The sequence below is a fragment of the Aythya fuligula genome, chromosome 16 (assembly GCF_009819795.1).
Source record: "Aythya fuligula isolate bAytFul2 chromosome 16, bAytFul2.pri, whole genome shotgun sequence".
NCBI classification, from domain to species: Eukaryota; Metazoa; Chordata; class Aves; order Anseriformes; family Anatidae; genus Aythya; species Aythya fuligula.
The window spans coordinates 11050952-11078025 of record NC_045574.1 but is presented as its reverse complement, the minus strand read 5'-3'; the positions used below and the strand labels follow the sequence as shown (position 1 = coordinate 11078025).

The 27074-nt window shown below is 46.0% G+C and overlaps 1 protein-coding gene across 1 annotated transcript in view; it reads right to left on the bottom strand.

The window, feature by feature from the left end:
* GNAS (GNAS complex locus) overlaps positions 1–25467 on the bottom strand; it is a 147787-nt gene extending 122320 nt beyond the window's left edge. Inside the window, exon 1 of the mRNA XM_032198139.1 lies at positions 25205–25467. Coding sequence (XP_032054030.1) covers positions 25205–25451 — 247 coding nt within the window. The 5' untranslated portion in view covers positions 25452–25467. The remainder of the gene's footprint in view (positions 1–25204) is intronic.
* Positions 25468–27074: the final 1607 nt, after the last annotated feature.

Genomic DNA, 27074 nt, shown 5'->3' with positions numbered 1-27074 from the left:
ACAGACAAGAGCCTGGGGCGAGGGGCAGCCTGCGGACCCCACTGGACATCGGGGGAGATGTTATAGGATGCTGCCCTGCAACACCTGGTGTTCCTAACCTGTGTGACAAAGCACCAGGTGGAGAGCTTCAGATCCTCAGTTCCACAAAATAAAACTAAAACCAACAGTCTGATTGAAACTGTAGTTGCCTCTACACTACAGGAGCTTTCTGTTTTTCCCTACCCAGTGGCTGGGGCAGCTTCAGGAAACAGGTCTGCCTGTCTGTCACAATAATTGTTTCTGCCTCAGTTATCTAGTCCAGTCAAAACAAGCCAAGTTCATAGCCAGAGCTGCAAGAGATTTCGAACAAGATTTCTGCGAGCCCCTCTGCGAGCCGAGCATCCCCCTGACACCCAGCACGCCTCACCCCACTGCTCCCCGGCTGGGACCACCTCAACATCACCCACCCCAATATGCAACGGGACCGCTCAGAAGAAAAAATCCACTCAAGGTCTCCCTGTCCTTTCCTATCACACAGCTGACTGCTCCCTCCCTTCGCCATCGCGCGGTCCCCTGGAGACAAGCCTGCACCTTCCGGGCCGCAGGAAGCAGCGTGGCCCCACTGGGGCTGGGGCCCCGGCTGGCTGCTGCCTTTGAGCCGCTTCTCTGCGGATCCGTGTGAGATTCATAATCCAGCTGGCTGCCTGGCTGCTCTGCCAGAGCTGGGGGGCCAGAGCGGGACAGCAGCACTCGGGTCTGCACGCCTGGAAGTGACGGAGGGTCTTGCAAAGAAGAGCAGGACCGCTGTCACAAAAAACAAACAAAACCACCACCCCCCAAAAAAAATCCCACACCAAAAATAGCTCAAGAGAAAGAGAAAAGTGAAAAACCAACCCTGAAAGGCTTTCTAGCTGGTCTGTCCCCAGACTATGCAGGAGGCTCAGCAAAAGAGGAATTTGTCCCCCACCCCCTCTGGCACAAAGTTGCAGCACGCGCAAACAAACAAAGAAAAATCCATAAAAAACGCCAAAAAAATACCCAAAGCTCATCCTCTGCAGTGTACAGGGTGCTTCTTTAATATTTTCAATCTGCAGAGGGATTTAGCTTTGGGCTTTCTTGCCGGCGAAGGCAGAGGGAGCAGGGCAGGAGCGGATCAGAAGGGAGAAGTTCCCCCAGAGGGTTTCAGAAGTTACCGCACATGTATTTCACCAGAGGCTATTTTTAACCCAGCAGTTGCTATTTTTACCAATGTCAGTGTTTTCCATGTGTTGAACTCTGTCCCCATGCAGGCTGCGGGGCGCTGCGCCCCGGCCCCCCCCAGGCGGCCCCCAGGCTCCCTGCTCTCCCCCCCGCTCCTCCTCCCTCCAGCGCTGGCTCTGGGTTGTCTGCAGCTCTTTGGGAGCTCTTTCAAGAGTATCAGCAGAGCCTGGACTCCGCTCCCCGCTGCCCCTCCTCTGTATGGATATATCTGGGGGGGGGGGGGGGCTGTGCGTGGTGCAAAGTCCAACCGCCAGCACCCAGCAAAGCTCCTGCTTCAACTTCATTCCTCTCCAAACACATTCCTGCCAACCCGGAGGGGAGAAGGAAAAAAAAAAAAAGAAAAAAAGAAAAAGTAAACAAACGCCACTGTTGCTAAGTTTTGCACTTTATACCCTTTTATATTTACAATCCTCTCTTGGCTAAAAATAGCAACACATGATCCATTTATAACTGGCCGGACATGCCCCGAAGCCGCTGGCGGGGCCCTGGCTGATGAAAGGAGCTCTTTGCGTTCCTTCTACCTGAGCTCATCTCGCGCTTAAAGGGCTCAGACAACCCCGCTGCCACAAAGCACGCATTGAAACCCCTGCTGCTTCCAGCAGAGATCAGGATAAGGGGTGCAAAAAAATAAAATAGCAAAAAAAAAAAAAAAAAAAAAAAAGGCTGCCCCCTGCCCTTCTTGGCATGCTTGGAGGAACATGGGAGCAGGGAGGTGCGGGAGGGGAAGGCGGCCCCAGCATGGGGCAGAAGCGTGCCCCAGCCCACAGCAAAGGGGCTGGGGAGGCAGCTCAGGGTTTAGCTTGGGGTTTAGCTTGGGACGTGATTGAAAAGTGAGTCTGGAACTTGCATCAGAGGTGACCATGGGAACAACTGGGGGCTTGGCTCTCAGGCAGTTGTTCTGAAATCGACCTTTAGATGGTACCATGAGGTGGTCACTGTGGACGGACCCAGAAGTGGCTGGAAGCAGTGCCCAGTTTATCTGTACACCACTCCAGGCCTGGTTCTTGGGCTTGGGGTGAGGAGTGACTCCAGAAGCAGTGCTAAAGCTGGCCTAGAAGCAGTACCTCAACTGCCTGAGGCAGAAATGCATGGATTTATTTGCAAAAACTGTTCACACAGGAAGTTTTAAAGATGGGGTATTTTCTTCTTTCACCATTACTAGCATCTTCTGAATCCAACATTAAAAATTTCCATCAGCACCCATGAAGGATTCTTAGCTGTGTGTGTAGTGTAAACAGCTCGGGGACTGCAGGAGAAGTCACAAGGGCCAGGCCCAACGCCTGTTTCAGTGGAAGCCACACCTTCCCTCAGAGAGCCCAGGTGCCACACGAATGCCACTTCCCATCTAGTATCAACAAGCTTCAATGTTCTAAAATTTCCTCTTTGAGGCACACGTTTCCTGCTTTTAGTCTCTTGCGGAACCAGGCCCAGGTCAGAGGCAGGAGGGCAGGTCACACATCACCCCACAGTGGTAACAAGAACTACAGCGTGGGACTATGCTGGCAACCATCACTGTTTTAGCAAAGTTTACCACAAAGGTGCAAATCCTAGATGCTTAGTAATACACAGTCAAGCCCTCCCAAAGTTATGGGACCTAAAAGCAAAATATACCTTCCATTTATGAGTCTTTCAGGTACTTTAGATGTTTCTCCGTACCTCAGTTTCTCTTTAGAGCCAAGGAACACTGTTTGCTTGGAATGACAGCAAGAGTTCAGTGCAGCATGCCATGGATTGCAGCTCTGAGGAAAAATGTAAGAATCATGGTGGGACCCAGAGATGAATTGATTGGAACAGCTGGCAACATCCTTACCTACATTTATTCTTTACAGCCCTATTTCAGTTGCTGTTCTGCTGCTCTTCTTGGTTTTGGTTTCTCTATGGGAAACCACACCACCTGACATCTCGTCTGTGCTGGAGCTTTCAGGCTGCGTTTCCCCTCTGTGACTACACCACGTACACGCTCACATCCACGTGTACCGCTGCCTTCATCAGCATCAGACATCCTTCTTCCGAGTGCAACTGCAAGGGTTATTTTGCTGACAAGGTGCTGAGCCCACAGGTTCCTGCCCCAGCGGCTGCAGTCTTCCACACTCCTGCAGCGTGCAAACACCAGCAGCCCTTTTCCTGCCCCTTCCTCTCCCTGGCACCTTCCCCTTCTCACCATCTTCCATTCTGAAGCTGACACCCAACCCCAGTCCTTGCAGCTTTGGCCCCCTCTTCTGTTGACAAAATCAAACTCCCTGGCCATGATCCCCTTGGAGGTCTGCCACCTATTCAACAAGTAGAAATGCCCCCCCCCCCCCTTTTTTTTTTTTCTTTGGAGGGCCACAGCAGGGTAGGTGCACAGAGAACAAAGCAGCACTGCAAGCAGTCCCTGTAACACAGGGTGTGATGGCTGTGGTGATGTCCTCTGCAGCTACACTGGCTCTGACACAGGTCTGATGGCCATGCTGGTGCCAGGAATACCTGGCTTGGGATAAAGCATGTAAGAGGGTTGTTGTGTTGCTGAGATCTCCAGTCACCATCTCACAAATACCCAACTATGGCCTGACATAAGGAAAGGGGAGGAGAAAATGGAGCACACATCTCCAGGGAAAATACACAATGTAACAGCATTTATTTATCCACACTAGAAGATGTTCCCAGAGACTGTTACTGCCCTGCACTTTCCTCTTTCTACCAATGCTCTCGTCCTGGGAGTACCCCTTTGCATTTGCTATTTATTGTTCTTTGCAGATGTTACATGCCAGTGTCCCCTGCCAAGACAGGACTCGGCCCCTCACTTTCAGAAGTGACAGAAACCTGACATCTCTAGCTGTGATGATGGAGGATTATAGGGCAGCGTTAAGGATGCCAGGTATATGGAACCAAGACAGCCATAACAGGGACTGAATCAAATAACTCAGCCCTTCCCAGCACTGCTCTGGGGTGGTGAAGCTTCCAGGAAGAAAAAAGCAGTCATTCCTTTGTGCAAATCAAAACCAGCCCGAGGTCACCTAACAATGGAGCGGTGTGAAATTGCACATGTGTAGCTGAGAGCAGCGCTTAGGACAAAGGCTTTAAAACTTCCTTGTTTAAAAGGCCAGAAAAAAAAACACAAAGCCCTGGTGTTCCTGGGCTACTGGATCTCCCCATAACCATTGACCTTCTATATTTGTTTATTTTTGAAAATGTGTCACTATTTTTCTCTTAAGTCAAATAATTGAATGATTTCCACATTCTCTTCCCTCTGACCTCTTATTTTCTTCCTTTTCTCTAGAAATGCTCATTCAGGACTCAAATATTAAGAGTGGATATGGCCTAAATGTTGCAATTCTTCATTCCACAGATTGCTATCACTATTGCAATCACTGTTCCCTCTTGTGTGGGTTTCTCCAGATCCAAAGGACACCATGAAATACAGATTTGAATAGTACACACAAGGAATAAAATAGACTCTTCGAAGAATCTTTACAAAAATACTCCTTAAGAATTAAGAGGAAAGGGCATTATTTTTACAGTGGGAGTATTATAAGCAATGTCTTCTGCTCTCAGCAAGGCCTCAAACGTTCGTTTCGTGGATCTGGGTAATTATTAGGCACTATGATTGTATTACCCCTGTGGAATCATTCTCTCAGGCTAAATTTGCTTCCTCAGACACCCTGGCATCACTCAGCAATTCTGCCTTTGCTTTTGAACAAAGCTGACTTGACCTGCTTTGATCATACGTGCTGGGAGACAAGAGGCAGAGAGCTCAAAAAGAAAGGGATTCTGGAGAGGGACGGAAATCACGCAGCCAGCACTGTCAGCCAGCTGAAACAGATGCTGCAGTTTTGGAAACGACTGCAGCTTTACTGACGAGAAGGTGAAGAGCGAGGTTGTCACCAGGGCTCCCCACTGCAGCCACATCGAGGAATTCTGCCTGCAAAGAAAGCTGCAGGCCAGTAAGAAGGGCTAGGGGTCCTTGCCCAACAGTAATACAGCCTCAGTTACGTTCATACAGTTCTACACCACTGCAAATAGCACTTCTGTTGGAAGTCCACCATCTACCAGTGGAGGTTATGCCAGAACCTCAGGACAGTGAACTCCACGTCTAAATCCAGACTCCTTGTGAAGGTAACGAGTCACACTGGAGAAGACTCTGCTCTGTTACATCTACAGCCTATGCTAACGGGCCATGGGAGTTGAAGAACAGTTTATAAAGCTATCTATGCACTTGGCTCTGCTGACATTTAGCATCCTAAACTACAAACCAGCATCCTGCAGGACATGGCCTTCACTACACTGCCTGCAGAAAGCTCCTCCACTCATTGCTTCCATCGAACTGGTCCTGACAAAACCTTCCTTACCACAGAGCAGTTTAAATAGAAACTCCAGAACCAGCACACTTCACTCCACGCTGTTATTAAAATGATCTCACAGATTTTGGTGAGCGCTAAAAATTACACTATAACAATGCACATGCTCTTACAGGGCTAAACATGCTAAAGAATCAAGCCCCAGCGGTGTCCTGTGGGAGAGACCAGCAGACCTTTAAATTGTAGTAGCACTTGAGGGCGCTCCTGCAATAAATTTAACTCACCCTAAAATCCTCCACTTGGTGATATGAGTTGAAGTCTTCTGTTAAAATATCACTCACCCACGTTGACACGTATATTTTTGCTGTTACAACACAGTGGCCCTGCTATTTTGGTAAACAAGGAGCAGAAGTTAGTCCTAACATTAAACATTCAAGGTTAGCACCTTGTTGTCCTTCCTAATATTCACACGAAGTGATAAAGGGGGACAGGGGAGGAAGAGGACAAGAAAACAGTTTAATTCAGATTTTTTTCCTCCATATAACAAACGTGCTCTGTGTGAAATGTTGGAAGTGTGAAAATGTCTTCTAGAAACTTAAAAAAAAAAAAAAGGGATGAAGATTCAAGCATCACCTTGTCTCAAAGGACAGACATGGGTTGCTGTAGTCCCTTATGGGCAGGGTGACTAGACCACTTTTTGCTCTGGTTTCCTTGGCCTTTAGAAGCATCCTCCTCACACAGACTTCTTGGTCCTCAGAGAAACCCCCATCCCTCCTTCACCTTCCACCTGTTACCTTCTCCACTGCATCCTTCCCACACCTTCCTTCTTGCAGGTCCTGCAGGTTGCTGCTGTGTAGTTTGGGATGCTCAGTGCCAGATCTGAGATCCAGCCATACAGTTCTACCCCAAGGGAGCATCCCAGACACATACATGCTCCACGGTTTTAGTCATGTTTCAGTTCTGAACTCATAAAATTCGTTCCCCATTTTTTAACCCTGCTCCAATACGAAACAGACAAAAAACAGGAACAGTCTTTTGAGTGAAGTTACACACTGTCAGCCCGAAAACAGCATTCTGTTCAGAAGTTCTGCCAGTGCAGCGCTGCATTTGATAATATCCCTGTTTTTAATCACAATACTTCCATATTTAGCTCTTCCTCAATTTCAGCCAATATGCTCAATAGTTTTCATTGCAGGATTTTAAAGCATCACATGCTTTTTTCTCAAGTAATATATAGATATTTTGAGGGGGAAGAGAGAAACCAGACTATGCAACATTGGAGTTTCTTTTTAATACTGACTGCTTAACAGAAAAAGAATGAAAGGAAACACTGAAGATTAAAAAGATAGTTCATAATATTTTCTACTGTTCCTGTAGTACTATATTTCTCCATCATTTTATTCAACAGTTGTCTGTGTCCTTAAGAATTTAATATTTAAAAACATCCTTACTGGTGTTTTAGAAAGTGTCAGACTATAATTTTAAGCAAGCAGAAATATAGCAAAGCAGGTGTGCTTGGCAACATATCCTAAAGTATACAGACTAGCTTGCCAGAGCTTAGAGATGACTATAGCATCAGTCCTATAAAAATGCATTCAAATAAGGACTACTAATTACATGTCAAAAATCATCTGCAATTGTAAAAAGGCAGGACAAAGTTAAAGGGAAAGCAATCCAAGGAAGCTGACCTATAAATCCACAGTTGTCAACAAAAGATAAGCCAACAAAAAGTAGAGTACAAAGTAACTGAGAAAAGTACTCTTTATCTGCAAAGATGATGAATTAATCCTTTCTTCTCTATCGTTCTGTGATTAGTTAAGAGTTAAGCTTTAAAAAAAAAAATCAGGAACAACATACAGCACATATCCGATTTTAACAGCTCCTCTAGCTGTGACAAGGAATTGATCTCAGGGTTGATCTCTGGAAGCCAGAAGACCACATTTTATGCCCGAGTTTTGGCTCATTGAAGCCATGGGGAGGCTCGGAGCAACCTGATGCTGTGCCACCTCCCCGACACGGCGGGCAGACCAACAGCCAGGCTGCTCCCTGGGATCAGCAATGTGCGCACTGCAAGATCTCCGCTTGGCAGGGGTGGAAATCTTTCAATCTCTGTCGTTTCCTGCCGAACCAGCATGGCTGGAATCTTCTGTAAATGGGCAGCATATTCATTTGCCGAGCTTCAGACTTAGTGTTTTACCAATACATATGAAAACCTTGTGTATCCAAGCTCAAACTTTCTAGGAACAATTCCAGTAAGATGCCTAATGTTTCCTGCTCCATGCAGAAAGGGGAAAAAAGCACAACAAAAAAAAGAGAACCAAACTCATTTATAATCTACTTTGACAGTTATTGAGAACATTTGGCACCTATTAAAAAATCTTTAAGATTAGACCCTGTGAGCTATAAAAAAAATATGTAAATGTGAACTTTACACCACATTTAGTTCACTACTGTGGTAGGTTCAGTCAGTTATTTTCCATTGAAAAATTATCTTCAAACGAAGCCAACTGCCCCACAGACAGCAAACATCCACATACCGCTGGCGTGTTCCCATGGGCATCCCTCCCACCCCAAAGTCACAGCCACAGAAGCAGCCCCCTCCCTCGAGGGACACGACGGCTCCAGCATCAGCTCACAGCCCCACGCTAACACAAGGATAAGACATGTCTGTGCTCCAACACAAAACACACTCAGCACAGGCACAAAGAGCTATTCTTGCTCAGAATCAGATCTCACCCAGCGCCTTATCCAGGTCTTTTGCTGTCATTTTTGAGCTGGTGCATGCTGCCCTGTACGAGGCTATTCACCAAAACACTGTAATCATGAACCAGGCAATAGCTGCCCATCCTAGAAAGCAGACACTATATATAAAAAAAAAAAAAAAAGAGCTATGAGAAGAACATGGGACCAAACTGTAAACTCAGCCTTAAAAGCGGAGCAGACAGATCCCACAGTCTTAAAAGACTTTGAAACAACCCAGGTTCACGTTTAATAGTTGCTGTTGCCCATGCCAGTAGCATTACATGAACAACCATTCAACGTTTTAGAATTCCTCTGGAACAAATTAAGTCCAACTACTTGGAAACTGACATTCTGAAAACAAAACAGTAGCTTTCTAGAGCTGAAAATACAATATCGTCATGTGGATTACCAAAATAGCAATTTGATAACAAAAAAGCCACTAATTTGCATAAAATGATTGTAAATCAGAGCCGCAGATGTTTAGAAGCCTGGGATAGAAAAAATAAAAATGAAGGAGCTACATCTAGGCTCCACACTGACTGCTGGTGGTACAAGACTAATTTTCACTTTTCTTGAAGTGACCAACATCTATGTTTTTTTTCCTCAATATAACAGTCTGATATTATTTTTCCTGCCACTCAAGCAAAACTATCTGTACTGAGAACTGTATCCTTATCCCATGGGGGGTTCCCATAAACTCCAGGCTCTTTAGAGGCAGCTTCCTTCAGCTTAAGTATAAATTCAGAACCACAGGCTGTTTAAGGTGACACCTTATGAGAAAGGACGACATACTGAAGTATCTACAGTGGCAGAGAACTGGGCTTTCTGCTCAATGTGATGAAATATTTCAACATTTGCCACAGTTTAAGCCCCACATTAATAAATAAGCCTGTGTGAAAGCTATTCTGTGAGAAAGGTACTGCAGTTTCTAAAGATACAACTTCCAAATGCAAATGTCGTATACTAACAAATTTGTTTTGTCTGCGCAAGTAAATTTAATTAATAAAAAGAAGTTTCTGGCAGCCCACTGAAAGTTGGTCTTGAAGCCTCTCAGAATTACATTTTCTTTCAAGTACTGCTAAATTGCTTAGAAGCCACAGAAAATATATGTTAAGACAGTTGCTAATTTAGAGAAAAATGACCTCATCTGGCACAGTGTCTACAGCACCGATCACTGCACCACAAGAAAAATATTATTGTACTGCAGCATGTGAAGCCTTGTAACACAAGTGACGCCAGGTCAAAAGGATCTGACTTACAAAGAAAGGTCGAGATCGAGGTCTTGCTTTTACTGTAAAAGATGAAGTCCAAAAAGAAGTTTTAACATGAAGGGCTGGGTGGAGAAAAGATGATCTGAACTAAGTGAATATAAACTTCCCCCCCACCAGGAGCAATAACGCCTTCCAAATGTAGTAAAATGTTTTCCAATAATGACAAATTGAGGTAAGGAAGTGATGTGCTAAGTTACACTTCCTAGGGTCTCTTAAAGTAATGTAAGGAGAGCAAGAGTGTTATCAGAGCAGATTGTGCACGTGCTTAAGGCTATGTAAGCAGACCCCAAAGAGAACCCAGGGGAAACTACATCCCTAATGTAAAAACTTGAATGCTTTATACACTGGAGTGGGCAAGTAAGGTATTTATAAAGAACAGCTCAAAATCCCGGTGAGTAAGGGTGTACCAAAACCCCCGATTGGAAACAGGCAATGTGGTCGTGCCCTCCCATGGACACTGGCACGTCAGTGTTAGTCCATTTAAAGAAGTCCTAAGGCTGTGACACAGCAAGGTATGAGCCACAGTTCGGTCAAGTAACTGTTCCTCTTAGGACCACTGTGTTGAATTCTCTAACACTATACATGTAAAAACCCAAATCATAGTTTGGTATTAATGTAGGCGGCATTAAGGATAAGGCATTCCACTCATACATCGCTTTCTCATATCTTCTGCATTTCTCCACAGCCACAACAACTTGTGACAACACAAACACGTACATGTGTGTATGGGCCAGGCATCAGCTAAGAAACAAGCACCACCAACACACTGCTCCTCTGCCTCCCTTCGCATTTAAACCCACAAGCAAAATTCTCCTTAACTGCAGCATTATCAGTCAGGGAATTTACTTCCTCATTGGTGCATGATCCAGAGAAAGTTCACAAGGCAGACCGCCTTATTAATTCTGAGTAGACCCAATACTCACCAACCTTTCCTCATGATGATTCATTCTCACTTGGATTCCTCTGACATGGTGTCAGTTTTGTTATGAAACCACTTCACTGCAAGTGGCTTCAGTTGGCAGATCAGTTTCATACAAGAATCTGACCAAGCAAGATGTTAAAGACGTAAGATAACTACATGGTGTGAGATGACGGTTGAAGGGTGCTTCATAGTATGTTGGTGTCATGTCCTGTTCCCCCTTACCCCCAGTCTGGATGATCCTCAAGAAGTTTACCAGTAAAACATCCTCTGTAAAGAAACTGCACACAAATACTGCCCATCCTTAAGCAACAGCAGCAGGATATTGTCGTGTTGCAAAAGGAGACACATGGGATTGCCTGAAAAGATGACTGTAGCACCCCAGGCTGCCTCTCGGACTCTTGGTTAATGCTGTTTAACGTCACCTTTCTTACCGTGACTTCCCAACTTCGGGGTTCCAATTTCAAATGGATTTACTTCAGCGGTATTCCTAAGAAAAAGGTGGTCTGTACCGGGTGAGCTCAGTGGGAAACGGAGATCCCAAGTATTCAAATACCACATGGAGCCTGCTGAGTTATCCAGATTTCAGCTGAATTAAATGACATATAGTTATGACTACTACAGACATCTGTTTTCAAGAGGTGTCTAGATCATTAGCAGCTAATTCTATGCCTCTGTGACATTCCCTGCCATATGCTGGGGGATAATCTCAGCAACCAACAGGGATTTTCACCTCAAATCCTAACAAATCTGCTCTGCAGGGCTTCGTGGGTTTTCTTATGTCATTTATTAGATAATACTGCTCAGCTGCTCTTCTCTGCTTTTTCCATGCCATGTATCTGTTGTTTCACAGCACCCAACACCCAAACACTCATGCAACCTACCTGGTTAAGTGACAATTTTTTTCACACCATCCTAGTAAAAAAAAAAAAAAAAAATCCCTTCCTTGATAAAGGTAAATACAAAATTAATCTCCTGGGTAAACACACTCAAACTCGTCATTAGGGTTGCACGTCTGTGCATGTAACACACAGTATGAAGAGCAAAGGGAGAAGACCTAGCTTTACATGGATCTTCATTAATAGTGAAAAATCAGAGGGTTTTTGGCACTCCGTGAAATAGGTGCCTATGCTGAAAGATGCAATGGTACTTTTGCAGCCATAACAAATGTGAACACACAGAATTTGATGTTTGGCGTTAACCAATAATAACAAGCCTGGATGCATCTTCAGTACCAACAAAAGCCATGAGCCAAACTGCTCTGGAGCTTCGACCAAATCATTTCTCCAGGCCATAAGGAGAAGCATCACAAATCTGTTGCATTTGCTCAGCCTGGTGGCAGTCCTTCCCTGCAAAAGGGCACACAAAACCTCACTCAAGCCTCTTACTTTGCTAGCTAGGTATTATCTTTGCTGGGCTTTCTGATGGGTTTGGCAGTCACTTTGACCTCAGGGGCATCTCCTGAATGCTGCCGGGGAAGAGGGACAGCTGTCAGCAAGAGCTGCTGGTGTTTCCACCCCACACTTCCAGCCCTCCCAATGAAAGACAGCAGGGAAATGCAACAATCTTCAATGAACTGTGGCAGACCAGAGTCAGGGTGGGGAGAGCGGGGAGGATTTCGTGGTCCTGCCTCCTGCCAGCCCTGAAGGAAGCCAGCAGTCTGATGAGATGTTTCTGTAGTCCCAGAGCTTCCCCCAAAGCTACAGAGCGGTTCTGCCGCTGGCGAGGAGGGATGTGTGGCTGGGATATTTTTATCTCCTCTTCGCTCCCATCCAGGTCAGTCCAAAACAAATCTCAGCTAGTGAAGTGGGAAAGATGGTTCACAAGGAGAAAAGGATTCCCCAGCTCGATTTGCGTGTCACCACTGGGTAAAGCAGACACATGCCACTGCGGTGGCACAGCTGCATTGTTCCTGGTTGCAGCCTGGAAAGGTTACTGGAAGCTGGGAAATAGCAGGCCTACTGCTTGATTTTTAGCAGCTGAAGAGCAGCAGTAAACCACATAAGTATTATGTAAAATGATCTTTTTCTAAGTATACATTTATTGTGCACAGAAGAAGTGGATTTAATTACAAACAACTGGAAGTTTTTAACAGTCTAGATTGCCCCCTACTCCCTTTCTAAAAACTAAGGTTTGGCAGCAGCTTTTGGGTTTCTTTGCAAGTCTTCTAAGTATTTCCTTGGAAAGACTTTACACTTGGTTCCAGGCAAGCAGTCAAAATCAACATTTAAAAAGCATGCCCTGCATAATTTCCAGGATTCAGCAGCATTAAGGTATACTTATGGAGGCCAGGAAGAGAACTGCTTTTTGTACTTTTTGACTTAGTGCATAAAGCTGGTCTTCAGACAAGGAAGTTTATATTCCAAATAATATTTTTAACTACATGCGGTCAAGTGCATAACTTATCAAGCCTTTCCTCATCCCCCTCCCAAAATAAGCCTGAATCGTAAATGTCCTTGCAGTGTTTAGTTTTTTCTCAGACCTCTACTGGAAGCAACAGATTCTCAAACCTTCTAATAGAGAATTATTTGATGGCAGAGAAAGTTTCACATAACATGTTCTTAAATTCCCTTTTACAGTAAAACTACAGTTTGGGCCAGATAGTGATACTCAGACTAATTTGGCTGGTTCTCCAAGGAGGATTAGGAATGATTTTGTGATCTGTCACTGTGCCTTGGCTGGGGGACAGTAACAGCAACACAAAGGTGAGAGCGCTCACTCATACAAATAATCCCACTGAAATCACTGTGACTGCTTTCAGATCTGCAACGCAAGTTTTTGGTTTGATCCAAAGCCCATGAAATTTCACCCATTTCATGTATTTGATCAGGAAACAGGCCTTTGCAAATTGCTTTTGACTTTTCAATAGTAGTACACATGACACTTCTGGATACAACAATTTACACATTTAAGGACTAACCTCTAAAAAATTCTCAGATTTTGTTTTGTTGAATAGACAGACTAGAAAGGTTTCCTTATGAATATTTTCAGTGTATTCAAAACAAATGCATATTCTGAAACACCTGGAAGTTCAGTCCTGCATTGTTCACCACCTTTTAGATGGTGTAGCATGAAATGCTACAGACAAGTGAAACCTTTACAGAAGCTGAAAGGAATGAGAGAAATGACAATACCAGTAGCGTTAAGGAATCACGTTTAGAGGAAAAAATATCTTTGAGCTTTTACAGACTAAAAGGTATTTATTTGTTCTATGTTTCTAATCACCAGAAGAAAAACTGGGTCTATCAAATCATGAATTTCCTGTGTGGGGAGAAGGCAGGGAAAGCATCGAGGGAGTATATTATGCAGTATTTTTCTTCCAAGAAAATAGTTTTATCTGGTATTTATAAAAAACAGTCTGAATGCAGACTGTCAGCTCACAATAGCATGCCCTTCTTCCTCACTGTCTCTGTTCCCTCCCCTTGTAAAGCTGAAGTCCCACAAATTCCCCAGCGCTCCAGAAACCCTCCGGCTAACCAGCAATCCCGAGATTTCAGCATAAAAGCCACCAGAAAAAATGCAAAACCAAACAAATGCAGCCCACAGACTAGAAACTGTGCCTGGTGGGGGGGCAGGGAGGGGAAGAGGAAGAGGCTGTGATGCAAGGCACGAGGGCAGCCTGCCGGGGAGCAGGGCAAGCGCCCAGAGGAGCTATTTCTCATTCTGCAGCAGCTCTGCTTGGTTCCCCCTGCGACCAGCATGGCCTGGGGCACAGCCACAGCACATCACAGTCTGTGCATCCCAGGGATGCATGAGCACTGTTGGTGGCAGGCTCTCTGCGCTTTGCCCAAGAAGCCAACAGAACTCAGGCTCTGAGGAAGGAAACAAGGGGCTTGCACAGTTGTCAGTGTCCCAGTCAAACTACTGAAACCAAAACTAAGAAGTCAAAAAGAACTAACATGAAGGAGTTGCCTTCCTTTGATGCCTGAAGCTCATCTCCAACAGTGCAGGGCAATAGGAGAAGATCAAAACAGCAGTAAGCTCATCTATCTCAGAGATGGAAACCATGCTGCCCATGTGGAGCCCAAGCAAGGAGTTTCAGCACCAGCATTGCTGCAGTGCCGACCAGAGAAGCTTGGATCTCCCACTGAAAGCCACAGCAACTCCTTGCCTGCTCGACCAACAGGCATCAGCCCCATTGTTGCAACGCCTCACAGCAACTCTTACCACCCAAAGCAGGACGGAGGAGGTGAAAATGGAGCCCTTCCAGGCTCAACAAGGAAGAAAATCCCCAGGGAACTCTGCCATTTTTGGCTTGACAAGAAGAGAGAATACTTACAGTAAAAATGTAGTTCTGAAGTTATTTTAATTTGCACTGATGAGAAAACAGAGCTGGGCTCTCCACAAACATTGCCAACTGCTCTGGGATGAAAAGTTTCACATTTTTCTTATGAACAGCAGAGCTGGAGCCTGGAGAATTCCTTCCATCTGCCTTTGGTTGCTGCACACGCTGGCACACAGAAAATGTTTATCGCTAGCAAGACCATGATCAGAACCACTGCAGTATATTAGCGAGATCAAAATCTCTGGAAAAACACATACCTCCTACTCTCCTTGCATGCACATAAGATAAAGCCCTACTGCAGGCTCAGGTAACATTACCATCTACTGCCTGATACACAGGTGCAGCTTGGGGCACCTGCTTGCACCTGGAGTCACCTGCTCTTGGGCTTCTCTCAGTTCATCAAACATGCAAACACAAGAGCCGTGTCTGCTCCACGATTTACAAATGCACTGTGTTAACCAGTGCTTGCTCGCTCTCTGCCCTTACCACCCCATAACAGTGCTGACTGGCCCTCGTGCACTGGGCTTTAGAAGCTCCTCCGTTGATGCTACCTGCCCATCAGTGGTCAGTAATGCACTTGGTCCGCATATCACTGAATTTCAAAAAATAAAATAAGATGCATGCTCCAAAAATGCAAACCTCAGATTTTAAAAGCAACTTATTTTGGATTAGCGTTCCTAAAATTTAATGCAGAGAAAGCTCACGGTAGGCACAGATGTGTGCACTGCCCCAGTGTTGGGCTGGGGTGGGAACACAGCCCCACACAGGGCAGTGAGAGGGGAAGAAAGCTCTGCAGTGAGGGCTCTGGTCACACCTGAAACTGCTTTAAAATGAAACATAAAACCACTTTTCCCACTCACACTGGCAGAATTCCACCCTACAAATAAATCACCTGCAGCTCCCAGGGATGCTGTCATAGCAGCTCCCACAGCTGCTTCCCCTGGGACTGCAATAAATGCCATCCCCGCACAGGCCGTTCACACGCAGGGTAGTGCAGGGTTGGGCCCTCCTTTCATTTGTTTTTCCACTGAACCCGATATACTTCCTGGAGGTCAAAGTCGTGAGCTGAGGCAGCACCGCAATGCGCAAACACGTCTGCGCCGAGCCACGCTCAGGCAGGGCCCTGTGGGTTCAGTTCCCAAAACCAGGCCCCAAGCGCGCTGCCGGCCTAGCGCCACGCTCAGCCTTGTGGTGTGCACAGAGCTGAGGTACTGGTTTGGGGCACTCGCTGATCTTCACATGAAGATTTCTCCTTGCAATAATGTTAACCTGTGCTTAAGATGAGAAAGAGGAGAAGAAATAATGCCTCAGTAGGAAGAAAACCTCCTAGAGCCCCCCTCCATTCTGGAGGCAGAATTTAACTGGGTTTTCCCAGCAATTTTAGTTCTTCCCCCACTTCCAGCACGCTGTCAAGGAGATTGGAGAGCTGGCTAAACAGACTAAGACTGTAGATTGTAAATCCACATCTTTCTCTTAATTAGGAACTGATCCATCCTCCCTGGCGTCCCCTTCCTTCACTTGGCAAAATAAATACTAGCAACTCTCTGACATCTGTTTAACACCTTCCCCGCATTCCTCAACGCAGAGAACACTTATCAAGTTTTCTGTGACATGCAAATCTTATAAAACACTGCCCAGACAGTTCTGTGGATTTTCTCTGCAGAAGGAACATATTAGAGGAAGTTAAGAAAACTTCAGCTGCTATTTATAAGCCATACAGTGGCTTGTTTCTCAAAAGCCTCATTGACCAGGGGAACAATGACAGTAAGTTTAGGGAGTTCAAGTTCTCTTAAGACACCCTTCAGGCCCATATATCTAAAATATTATGGATTTACATGCCCGCAACTGGGCTTTCTAATAACAAAGATCTGGACTTGTCCTCACTTCAGGGAATTGCCTCTTTTTCCCTTTACCTTTTTCATACTGTAGTAATTAGAAAGATTCACAAATATGCATGATTTCATTGAATAAACGCACTCCCAAATTTAAGAGAAACAGGGAAGAGCTGTGTGTAATTAGAGGTAACTGTTCTTTGTTGTTTCTCTTCCAAGAATACGAACACACCTTACTGAGTTCTGCAGGTATTGACAGCCCACAGAAAAGACACAAACTATTCACATTCCTGTTGAGATGACCACCTCAGTATTACCTTCTTTTTGACACTACAGTTTTTTAACCAAGCTATGACTGCTGGCCAATACACTTTTCAGCATCTTGCCAGAAGCTGAGGTGCTGCCTGCATGAGGCTGTTCAAGGGCAGACAGCATGGGAAGGGCAACAGAAGCCTGTGCCAAGGAGAGCTGCGGTTCCCTATGAGGAGCTCCGCTGGGCACAAAGACTCCTCTGAAGTCCATCCGAACGCTGTAGGTGGGATGGCTGTGCCAGCATCTCCTGCTCCCACTGCAACATCCAATGCTGCTGAACCACACATTGCAGACGCGATGAGCTATTTATGAGGTCCACCCAAAGAGCCTAAGCACTTCCCCTGCAAAGAGCAGAAATAACTGAGTATTTCTGGGAATTTCTCTTAAGGTTACAGGAATTGCCAAAGAAGGAAAACACAAACAGCTAATACACCAGCTAATAGATATGCTTTTAGCAACAACACTTGCAAATGTTAAAAATTAAAACATCATCCACCTCCTTTCAGCAGAGGATACTTTACAGAGACAGATGTGTAACACTTTAAAGCAGATGAGAATACAGCTAGGAAATACAGATGTACACAGATTGATCTGTGCACATACATAATATTTATATAAAAGAAAGATACCTTTCTAAAAACACATTTGTCTGTATGTAGCTGAATATAAGTTGCAAGATTCCCATCATTTTTATCAGGAGTTACCAAAACCTAGCACTGGTTAAAGATACAGGCCTCCCAGTGATTTTCTTCAGAAAAAAAAAACATTGATTTTTGTTCCTAAATTTGTTTCTGACCACTGACATTACACAGAGGGATCAGAAAATGCACTATCACTACAGAAACATGCCAATAAAATACTATGATACAGCCTGGAAGAAAAGCCAAGCGCCACAGGCAAACAACGTTGTAATTCACAGGCCAAGTCCTGGTCAGCCCAAGACCAACATGCCAGTAGGCAGTCAGTAATACTCAAGAGTACGTGCTGCCAACTTTTCACCTGTCTGCGGCACTGCTTTGTAGCTCTAGCACTTGAGGAGACCACCTAAAATACACAGGCACTACAACACCAGCCTCTGCATGTCAGGGCAGCAGAGCCCCCAAACTATCTTCAGAAAATGCGTTAGAAGCCTAAGGAGTACCTTTTTGGGGGGGGAGAAACCACCTTTAGCCAAAACCCTGACCATTCCCACCCTCCAAAGCTGTATTGGCAGATTAACACATACAAGCCCCCTCAGTTTTACAATTTTAGGATGGCACTGGTGTCATTCCAGGTTGCTGCACAAACCTCTGTTACCACTGAAATGTGTGGGTTCAGGACATCTGAGGAGAAAGGTCTGTAGCTTACATGAACAAAACCCTGACTTCTTTGGCCAGTTACTAGGACCAAGTAGGTCACACCACTAGCAAGGGGGTGGAAACTGCTCAATGAATAAGATTTTGCACAATTGTCTGCAGAACCCCACTCTGGAGCAAGCTGAGAGCACAGATGGAAATAGCTGCAGGAATAGCATCCATTTGGAGTCAAGGTGGGATCGCGCTCTACATTTTTGCATCTCACCCCTCCTTCCTAAGGAAGCTATACAAACAAGGGTTGATTCTTCTAACATAAGAAAACTGGTAGACATCAGGTCTGGAAAAAGTTGTCATAGCTGGAATCTACATCCTTCCAGCTCTCAAAGAAGGAAAACAATTTCTCTGGACCAGGTATTGTACCTTCAGGCACCCAGCAGCTCTTCCTGAGCTGCCCCAGATGCCTCTTGCAGGCAGCATACAACACAAACACAGCTCCAACATATATATGTATATATAAAAATAAATGCTGAGAAACTGGGGAGACTTTGAACCACATTATTGTATGCAGCTCCAAAAATCTCACAAGTGCGTCATGAATCAGACAACAGGACTTTGCTTGTACTTTATTGCAGCAGTAAAGTTTGAACTATAAATAGCATAGAAGCACTTGGTCTCTCTTTTTTTTATGATTTATTTTCAAAGTACGTTCTCTTTTAAGAGGCACCAGTTTGTGTTCAGTCCTCCTCTCTCATTTCTTCACTGCTGGTGCTCTCCATCAGCGATTCCCAGCCATGACACCGCCAGACCTAGAGAAACCCTAGCACAGGAGACAGTTCAATTTAAGATGCTGCAGAACAAAAAGGAGCTAACAGCTACACATGAGTGATCAAGCAATGTTGCCTGCTCTGGAAACTGCAAGTGAAACAGTGCTCTTCCCACTCTTAAAGAAAAAAATCATAGTATGGAGCTGGCCTAATAGCACACAAGTTGATTGGAGCCAAAAGCATGTTAAGTGAGTCCTTACTTCTTCTGCAGGCAAAAAATGTGGCAGTTTCACTCAGGTATAGCCACCTACTCTGCACTGGGAAAACTTATGATGCCAGCAGGTACAACCGCTGTCCTTCCTACAAGAGGAAGGGAAGAGCTGCTGCCTTCCTTCAGGACAGAGATGGAACAAACAGCTAAGAACAATAGGCAAAACCAGAGCACAGCTGGGGTATAGTCTTCACTTAAAAATAAGCAACAGTCTTTGATACAACTCTCAAATTAGGTCTGTGGCTACACATGAATGCTGCCTTGCTATAGTAAGATATCATCATCTCTATCCCACCAGGCATTTAATGAGTAAAAATACAGGTTACCACTAACACAGACATTGCCTACACACTGGGGAAGAGGAGAGATGATGCACACCCATGCTGCTGTGGTGGGTGCTAGGGAACAGGGAATCCCCCAGATCCCTCAGCCCCTTCCCCACAACAATCCATGCTGGCACGTACATGGAGCAACTAATGCTGAAGGGCTGCAACTGTGAAAGCAATTATTTTGCAGTTTGGCTCTCTGTACAGAAAGCATCATCCTAGCATCAATAGTGTGCCATCCATTAGCAGTCCTTCATTGTGACACTTTTATAGCAGTGCTGCTGTAGGTTTCCTAACAACTCCTATTGCCAGACCCTGCTTGAAGCAGCTCTAACTTTGCCAAATTTCAAATATACTGGCTGAAGCTTTCCATGCCATGTGTCTGCCTGAAGCTAGTGATTTTTGTTTGTGTATAGATAGTACAAAAAAAAGTTAAGGTCAGAAGCACTCAAGGAGGAAGAAATAAAGGCAGAGAACAATGAGTAGCTTGTCTGTCTCCTTTCTATGGAAACAGGAGAGAAACTATTTTACCAAGTTATCTAAAGCATAGATGTGCCAGTGCTGAAGATAGCATGTTGCTCCAAGGTACAGTGACCATAATTGCATCACAGGTCCTGAGCTAGCACTGCTTGCATATTGAGTAAAGCCTTGTTAAGGTATGCAAAGCTTTCCAGGTGTTTTTTTTCAGCATGAGAATGCTCCACATCCAGCAGATCTCTGCTGGACAGGCAGCAGTCTATGCCATAGATCCCATTTTGTATGCAGTGGTGAGAACCGAGTAGGACTTGTCTTGCAGAGGCTCTTCATCACGAAGACAGACCCGTAATTAGCATACCACCTCCCGGTGTCTGCAGCGGGATCATCATGCCTGCAATGGAAAGTACCCAGTGGATGGAAACCACAGATTCCCACGTCCAAGTGTTTTTGTAGTATCTGGCAATTACTGGGAGCCCTGTTGGAAAAAATTGTAATTCCTTTACCACTAATGACAGCCCGTTTGGAGCACAGTTGTGTACTGCTGCCTTCTGAGCCTCTCTCAGCGCGCAGGAGGCCAGGTTGCTCAGCAGAGCAGCCCGTTATAAGACACTTGCACTGCTAGCGTCCTATTGGGTTGAGTCTAGAATTTGTTGGTTTTCCTATTCCTTATTTTTTAAAGGGGAAATGAAACACCAACTTAGTATAAGATGTTAAGGTTCAGAAACCCTGTTCTCAAGAATTAGAAAAAAACAGGATACAGGTTCTCTCTACAGTTTTAGTCTATTTTTCCCTACCTTTCACATATCTTCCAATAAGGATCATATCCTTTTTTTCCCAGGGCTTATACCTACTTCAGCTCACAAAACATGAGGCACAAGAAACAAATGAGAGCTGGAAGTGAATGAAACTATTTTCTACAGTGACAAGCTCCTGTGAGAGGGAATCTCTTCAAGCACCTAAACAGATACTTATCTGTACAACTGGTTGCCTTCCTCTCAGCCATGCCTTCCCCACCCGCCCGGTCCCTGACAGAAGCAGAGTAGTGTCAGGATAACCACCTAACTGCAAGCAAGGTACGGAATCACAACATGAGGAAGGATATTTGTGGGTTATGCCATTAAATGCAGCCCTGCAGAACCAGACCAGCTTCATTCTGGTGCAGTGCTACCGCAGCAAACCGAGCAACACGTGCTTCCCATCACTGGCACCAAGCCATGCTTCACACCTCCGAGATTGCAACTGCAGCATCCAAAGCTTGACTTGAGCATTCACAGCCATGACATCCATGCTCTAAACACATGAAGTGCACTAAAAGAAGCTGAGTGCTATGCAGAAAAGTTAACATTATGCAAAGATCACTCATTTAAACTTTATGGCAGCTTCGGACAGCTTTAGCCTTAGTCCTTCTATGGTCCTATTTCCCTCCCCAGCATCCATAAAAGCAGGAGAACGATGCCACCTCATCGCACAGCAGTGCCATGCAGACACAGTCACTGACATTTGTGGAGACTACATTCCCTGCAGTGATCAGGGCTGCAGAAAAGCCCACAAGGAGTTCAACAGTTCTTTATTCAGTACGGGGTACGGATGGCGTGTCATAAATAGGGCACGGGGTAACACATTGTACGAGGAGGATAAGAATATTGAATAGCCACTCATTCACTGCACAACATCCATCTTGTGCACTCAATGAAGTACAAGCCCTGTGGAAGAAAATACAATGTAAACCATACAAGACAGTCTTTAATTATATGTTATCCAGGGGCTTACCATGCAGCACACACACAGAAAGAGTGACTGCGGTTAGTCTTCATGCTGATATTTTCTAGCGTCTTAAAGCATTTTTTTTCCCTGTGTAATGTATTTCCCCTACAAAAGCTTTTAATTTGCATGGCCTATATTCATATTTGTACCTATAAGTAAGAACACTTCTAACAATTATTTAAGAACTGATGTAGCTAAGATTCAGAACTGTTTAGTATGTTGTAGTTAAATATCCCAGATAACAAGCACATGCATCTCTATTTACATACAAAGATATCTAAGCCCCCTTTTCTCTATGGGAATAAGCCATAAGTACCTCTCACATGGGTGAGAGTTCATAGCAAAGCAACACAAACACCAGGAGAGCTGAGCACATTTCTGACAATTTTTTTTTTTTTTTTAAGTTGTTGTTGGAAAAATACTAACTGATCAAAAACATTAAAACCCCAGAGAAAGGAATAACATTGTTTTCATATATTTGTTATATGATAAAAACAAAATTTAAGATGAATTATAATACAAGTCTTAAAAAAGGCCGAGGAAGACCAAAATTAAAGTCACCAGTGGGACACACACATAGTGGAATTGTTCTACAGCAAAGTTTAAAATCCGCCGTAAGTTTAAAATTCCCCCACAAGCACACTTCAAATTTAGGCTGAAGACTGTTCCCAAAACAAAAAGAAAGCCCCCACACTCTGAAAAACACCCTCCAATACACTGTAGTAGCCCTGAACTGTCATCATAATTATGAGCAGAGTCTTAAATTGAGACTTGGTACACCCACATGCAGCGCATTAAACAAAATCCAATGAAATCACATCTGATTGTTTGTGTGAAAGGGAAATGCACAAAGGGAAAAACTCATGTACTACCACAAGTATGGAGTCAAATTACTGCTTCAAAGATACAGCAGATGTAAAACCTTTGTCCCACAAAAATTAAGAGAAGTTTTAGGAATTAGTAATTTACCTGATGTCAAGAAATGGTTGAAAAGCAATGAAAGAGAAATAAAATAAATCGAGTAACAGGACAGGGATACCCACATGCACTGCACATCCCTGAGAACACTGACAAAGCAAGGAACTCTAGTAGGTCTAAAAAAAAAAAAAAAAAAAAAAAAAAAAAAACAAAAAAACAAAACACAAAACTGAATGTCAAGCATCAGTCACACTGACCAGCATTCTAATATTGCAAGTAACAGACCAGAGCTTATAGCTTTAAGGTATGTTATCCACATCACAAAACAAAACACACCCAGGCACAGACACACCTGACTGTGCATTCACTACATTCTGTACACCAAAGCATGTGACAGGAGTAAACTCTGGATTTGCTGTGCAGCTTTTCAGCTCTTGATGTTTGCAGTGAGCTAATGCAGGTGTACCTTAAAGATAAAGTAACTTCTCATACAGACCAGACCTGAAGCATTGGTACAGTTCTCATTTAAGTTCTGTCACTCTCAGAGAAAGAGCAGCCACCTGCAGTGTCCTTCACCATTCACACCATTGCTCTGTGTCTGCAGGAGCACATCAGCCTGAAGAGTTGGTAGCACAAGCAAGAAACTGAGTACCTTTTGAAGCTTTTGCCATTAAGCCTACAGTGTCAGGTGAGGAAACATCCCTCGTCTGCACTTCTTCAGCATATTTTCCCCTACCCTAGCTCTATTCCTTGGAAGTAGACTCAGTTGCTGCTTTAAATCCAAGCTAGACAGTCCTGCCCCTCATTCAATTGCAGGTCAATTTCACTGCCCTGCATAATTAGCAGGTGTAATCCATAAGCATGCAGGCTATGTCTCAGTACAGAGATGCTCAGCTACAGCAGCAATACCTGCACATGCACATAATCAACCATGCAACAAACTTCTTGGTCCAGTTTAGAAATAGAAAATTCACGGAGTAACAGTACGAGCGGGATACAGGGAGACGCAACAAGGGAAGGAAGCTAACTAGAGAACTGACAGTCTCTGCGCAAGGCGCGGGGAAATGGGTCTCTTAGGCATCCCAAGATTTACAAGAGGGCCAAGAAGTGACTTCCTGCTATTCAAGTCCAGGCTGAAATATAATAAACCACTGCCAGCATAACACTGACTCATATCCATCAGATTTATAAATCAGTACTTTGACAAAGAATACTCTCTCTTTTGGCTTCACTATGGATAACTTCAAACTACTAGGATATGTCATTTAACCCACTATGTTTAATGTCACTTCTGCAAAAAGCAGCGCCGTGGCACAATGTGCTAGAAGAAACATTAAAAAAAAAAAAACAGGCCACTGAAACATTGCCTAGTGCAAATGCAGCAGCCCATCAGATAGCCTTCCTGACTTACAGGCAAGCAGATTAACATCAGCATTAGTCTTGTTTTGTTTTTAATCTACAAAGAAAGAGACATCCATTCTCACAGCTCCTTCTCCAAGCACTTGTTTACTGCAGAACAGACTTGAAATAAATTAAAAAGTTAAGATCTAAAATACCTGTGATGCAGCCTGTTCTTGAAAGGAGAGCCACGTTGGTCAGAGGTGTGACTTCCCACCAACGCGCTTGCAGCATACAGAGCTCAGAGCCTTCACGCAAGGATCACTTGCTCTGCCCTCCCCCCCAGAAGAAGGAAGACACCTTCAGAAGCACGTATCGCTGTGGCCACATCACAAGGGATCACATTTATAGACCAAAAACTTTTAGCACTGAGACTTATAACACCATCTCAATACTGCTCTCTAAAGCTCCTCAGCAATTCAGCCCCTCAAATACAGACTACAAACATATTGAGTTAAAATAAAATAAAATAAAATAACACCAAGAGGGCCAAGTCTCCCCATTCATCACACGGGGTACCATGCCAACCTCAGCAGGCAGGAGGCTCCCCAGCCTGCAGAAGTTTGAGGCACCATTTGCTACCCCAAGATGTCCAGAGCTCCGCAACGTGCTGTCGGTGTCCCAGCCGAAGCGTGCTGAGGGAAGGGGAGTGGGAGAATTTCCGAGCCCCCTGGACTTACCTGGCGGCTAATGCACGGCTCTGCTCGGCCGTGTGTTGGGAGCACCCCAAGCACCTCTGGCACCCCCTGCAGCACCCCGTGCCCCCCGCCCAGCCCCCGGCCCCGCCGCACAGGCAGGTGCACGGCCCCGCCGGGCTGCAACCAACCTCGGAGCCCCGACACCTCCCCAAGCCGCCAGCACTCGGCGAGGCGACGCCAAGCCACGAACGAACGCGCACGGGAAGACAGATAAATAAATAAATAAATAAAAACCAAACTCAAAAAAGGGGGAAAACCTCCCACAGCCCCCAGCACCGCCCACGGCTGGGGGGGGTCCCTCCGACCCCTCGAGGTGCAGCCACCGCCCCGACCGCCCCCCCCGGGGCGATGCCGAGCCCCCGTCCCCGGTTCGCCCCCGGGGGGGAGCCGCCGGCCGCGTCCCGCCCGCCGCTCACCGAGCAGCAGCAGCCTGTGCGTCTGCTTGTACTCCCTCTTCTCCGCCTTCAGCGTCTTGTCGATGCTCTTGCTCCGCTTCTTGTCCGCCCGCTCCTTGGCCACCAGGTCCTGCCGCAGCCGGTGCCGCACCTGCGGGTCGCCGTGCTCCGCTGTCACCGGGGGGGGGTCCGCCTCGCCCCGGCCGCCGTACGGCACCGAGGGGCGCGCCGCGGCCAGGCGGGAGCGCAGGCTGTAGCACAGCCCCATGCTGCCGGTGCCGCGGCCTCCCGCCCGCCCCTACCGCATGCTCTCCGCCGGGCTGGGGCCGGGCCGGGCCGGGCAGGGCGAGGCGGCGCCCGGCGGGCTCTTAAACGGCCCCGCGGGGCCGGGGCTGCCGAGCGCCGCGCCCGCCCCTCCCCGCCCCTCGGCGGCCGGGCCCCCGCACGTGATGCCGCCATGGCTACCATCTTGTGAGGGGAGCGGCCCTCAGGCGGCCGCCGGTGCTGGGGGGGGGGGGGACACGAGGTGTGAGGCGGGGGGACGGTGTCTCCCCGGCCCCGTCATGTCGCTCGGTGCACACCTCACGGCCCCCGTTACTCCCTCACTCGCCCCCCAGCTAGGCTGGGAGCTGGGGTGACATCGGGGAGTTGGGGGGATGCTGCCCACTGCTCTGTCAGAGAGCTGCCGTGGAGGTGCGCTGCCACAAGATCTCAACCCACTGGAAATAAGGGGGAGATACCGAGTCACGGCCCATTTTCATGCCCCAGATTTTCTTCCTGCTATATGCACTCGTATTTGTGGCTTCTTGTGTTCTCCATCAGTGCCGTCACCCAGCGCAGACGTTAAGGTCGAAGCTTGCTCTGTCGCTCTCCCCCTCTATTCTGCAGGCACCACATCTGACTGTTGTTTTGTTTTTTAACAAACTTCAATTTTACCTCAGTTGCAATCAATTCACCTGGCTGGGAGTGATAATTGTGGTTGTGGCAGTATCCCCCCCTCCGGCAGCATGCTCAATGCACATACTGCCAACTTTGTCATACTGTACTTTATACTCATCTCCGGCCAGCTCTAAGCATTCACTTATAATATGACTAATATTCTCTGGGGCCTGGCCACACATCCTGCACTCTGGAGTTAGATCTTTCCAAGCAGCTCTCTGTGCTGTGGCATATCTGCTAAGAGCCTGCGTGGTTATAACCGAAATCTCACTTTCAGTGCTTTCTCATGAGTTAGACATCTTGATATAAATTTCTCTTTGGAAACCTGTAAGTCCGTGTTAGCAGAACACATCCATTACAGGCTGCAGTGGCTCCCTCTTGCCTCTTCGTTCCTGCCACCCGAACGGGCGAGGGGAGAGCTGCCCCGGACTGTACTCGGAGGTCACTGTTAGCCAGCTCTGCACATCTTTTGTGTCTCATCACTCAAGAGTTTTTATTAGTCTTGGGACCCAGGCTTAAAGCAGGCTGCTTGGTATTCAGAGACGCAGAGGAGGAGCCCTCGCTCCTGGTCCTGCCTCTGCTGAAGGCCACGACAAACACCACGCAGCCCGCGGCAGCACTCCTCGCCTTCAGCCCCATACTGCGGGAGGGAGCTGGGGCTTCTTTGCAAACCTCCTCTCTGGCATCCTGTTCCCAATGTGTTTCCAGGAACAATCAGCGACGGCGAGTGGGGATGCCAGAACAAAGTTCAGGAAATGTATTTAAATGATCTGTGAGTCTGGGCTCAGACAGGGTCATGAACAAATGCTTCGCAACAGGAACAGGCCCAGGGAGATTGGCACCTATTCCATCAGAAGACACTGTGTGTTTGTGTCCCTCATAAGAAGGATGTTAATTATTTCAACACATTTATCCCTATTTAACTGACTTTCAGCCAGACCTGGTAGCTATG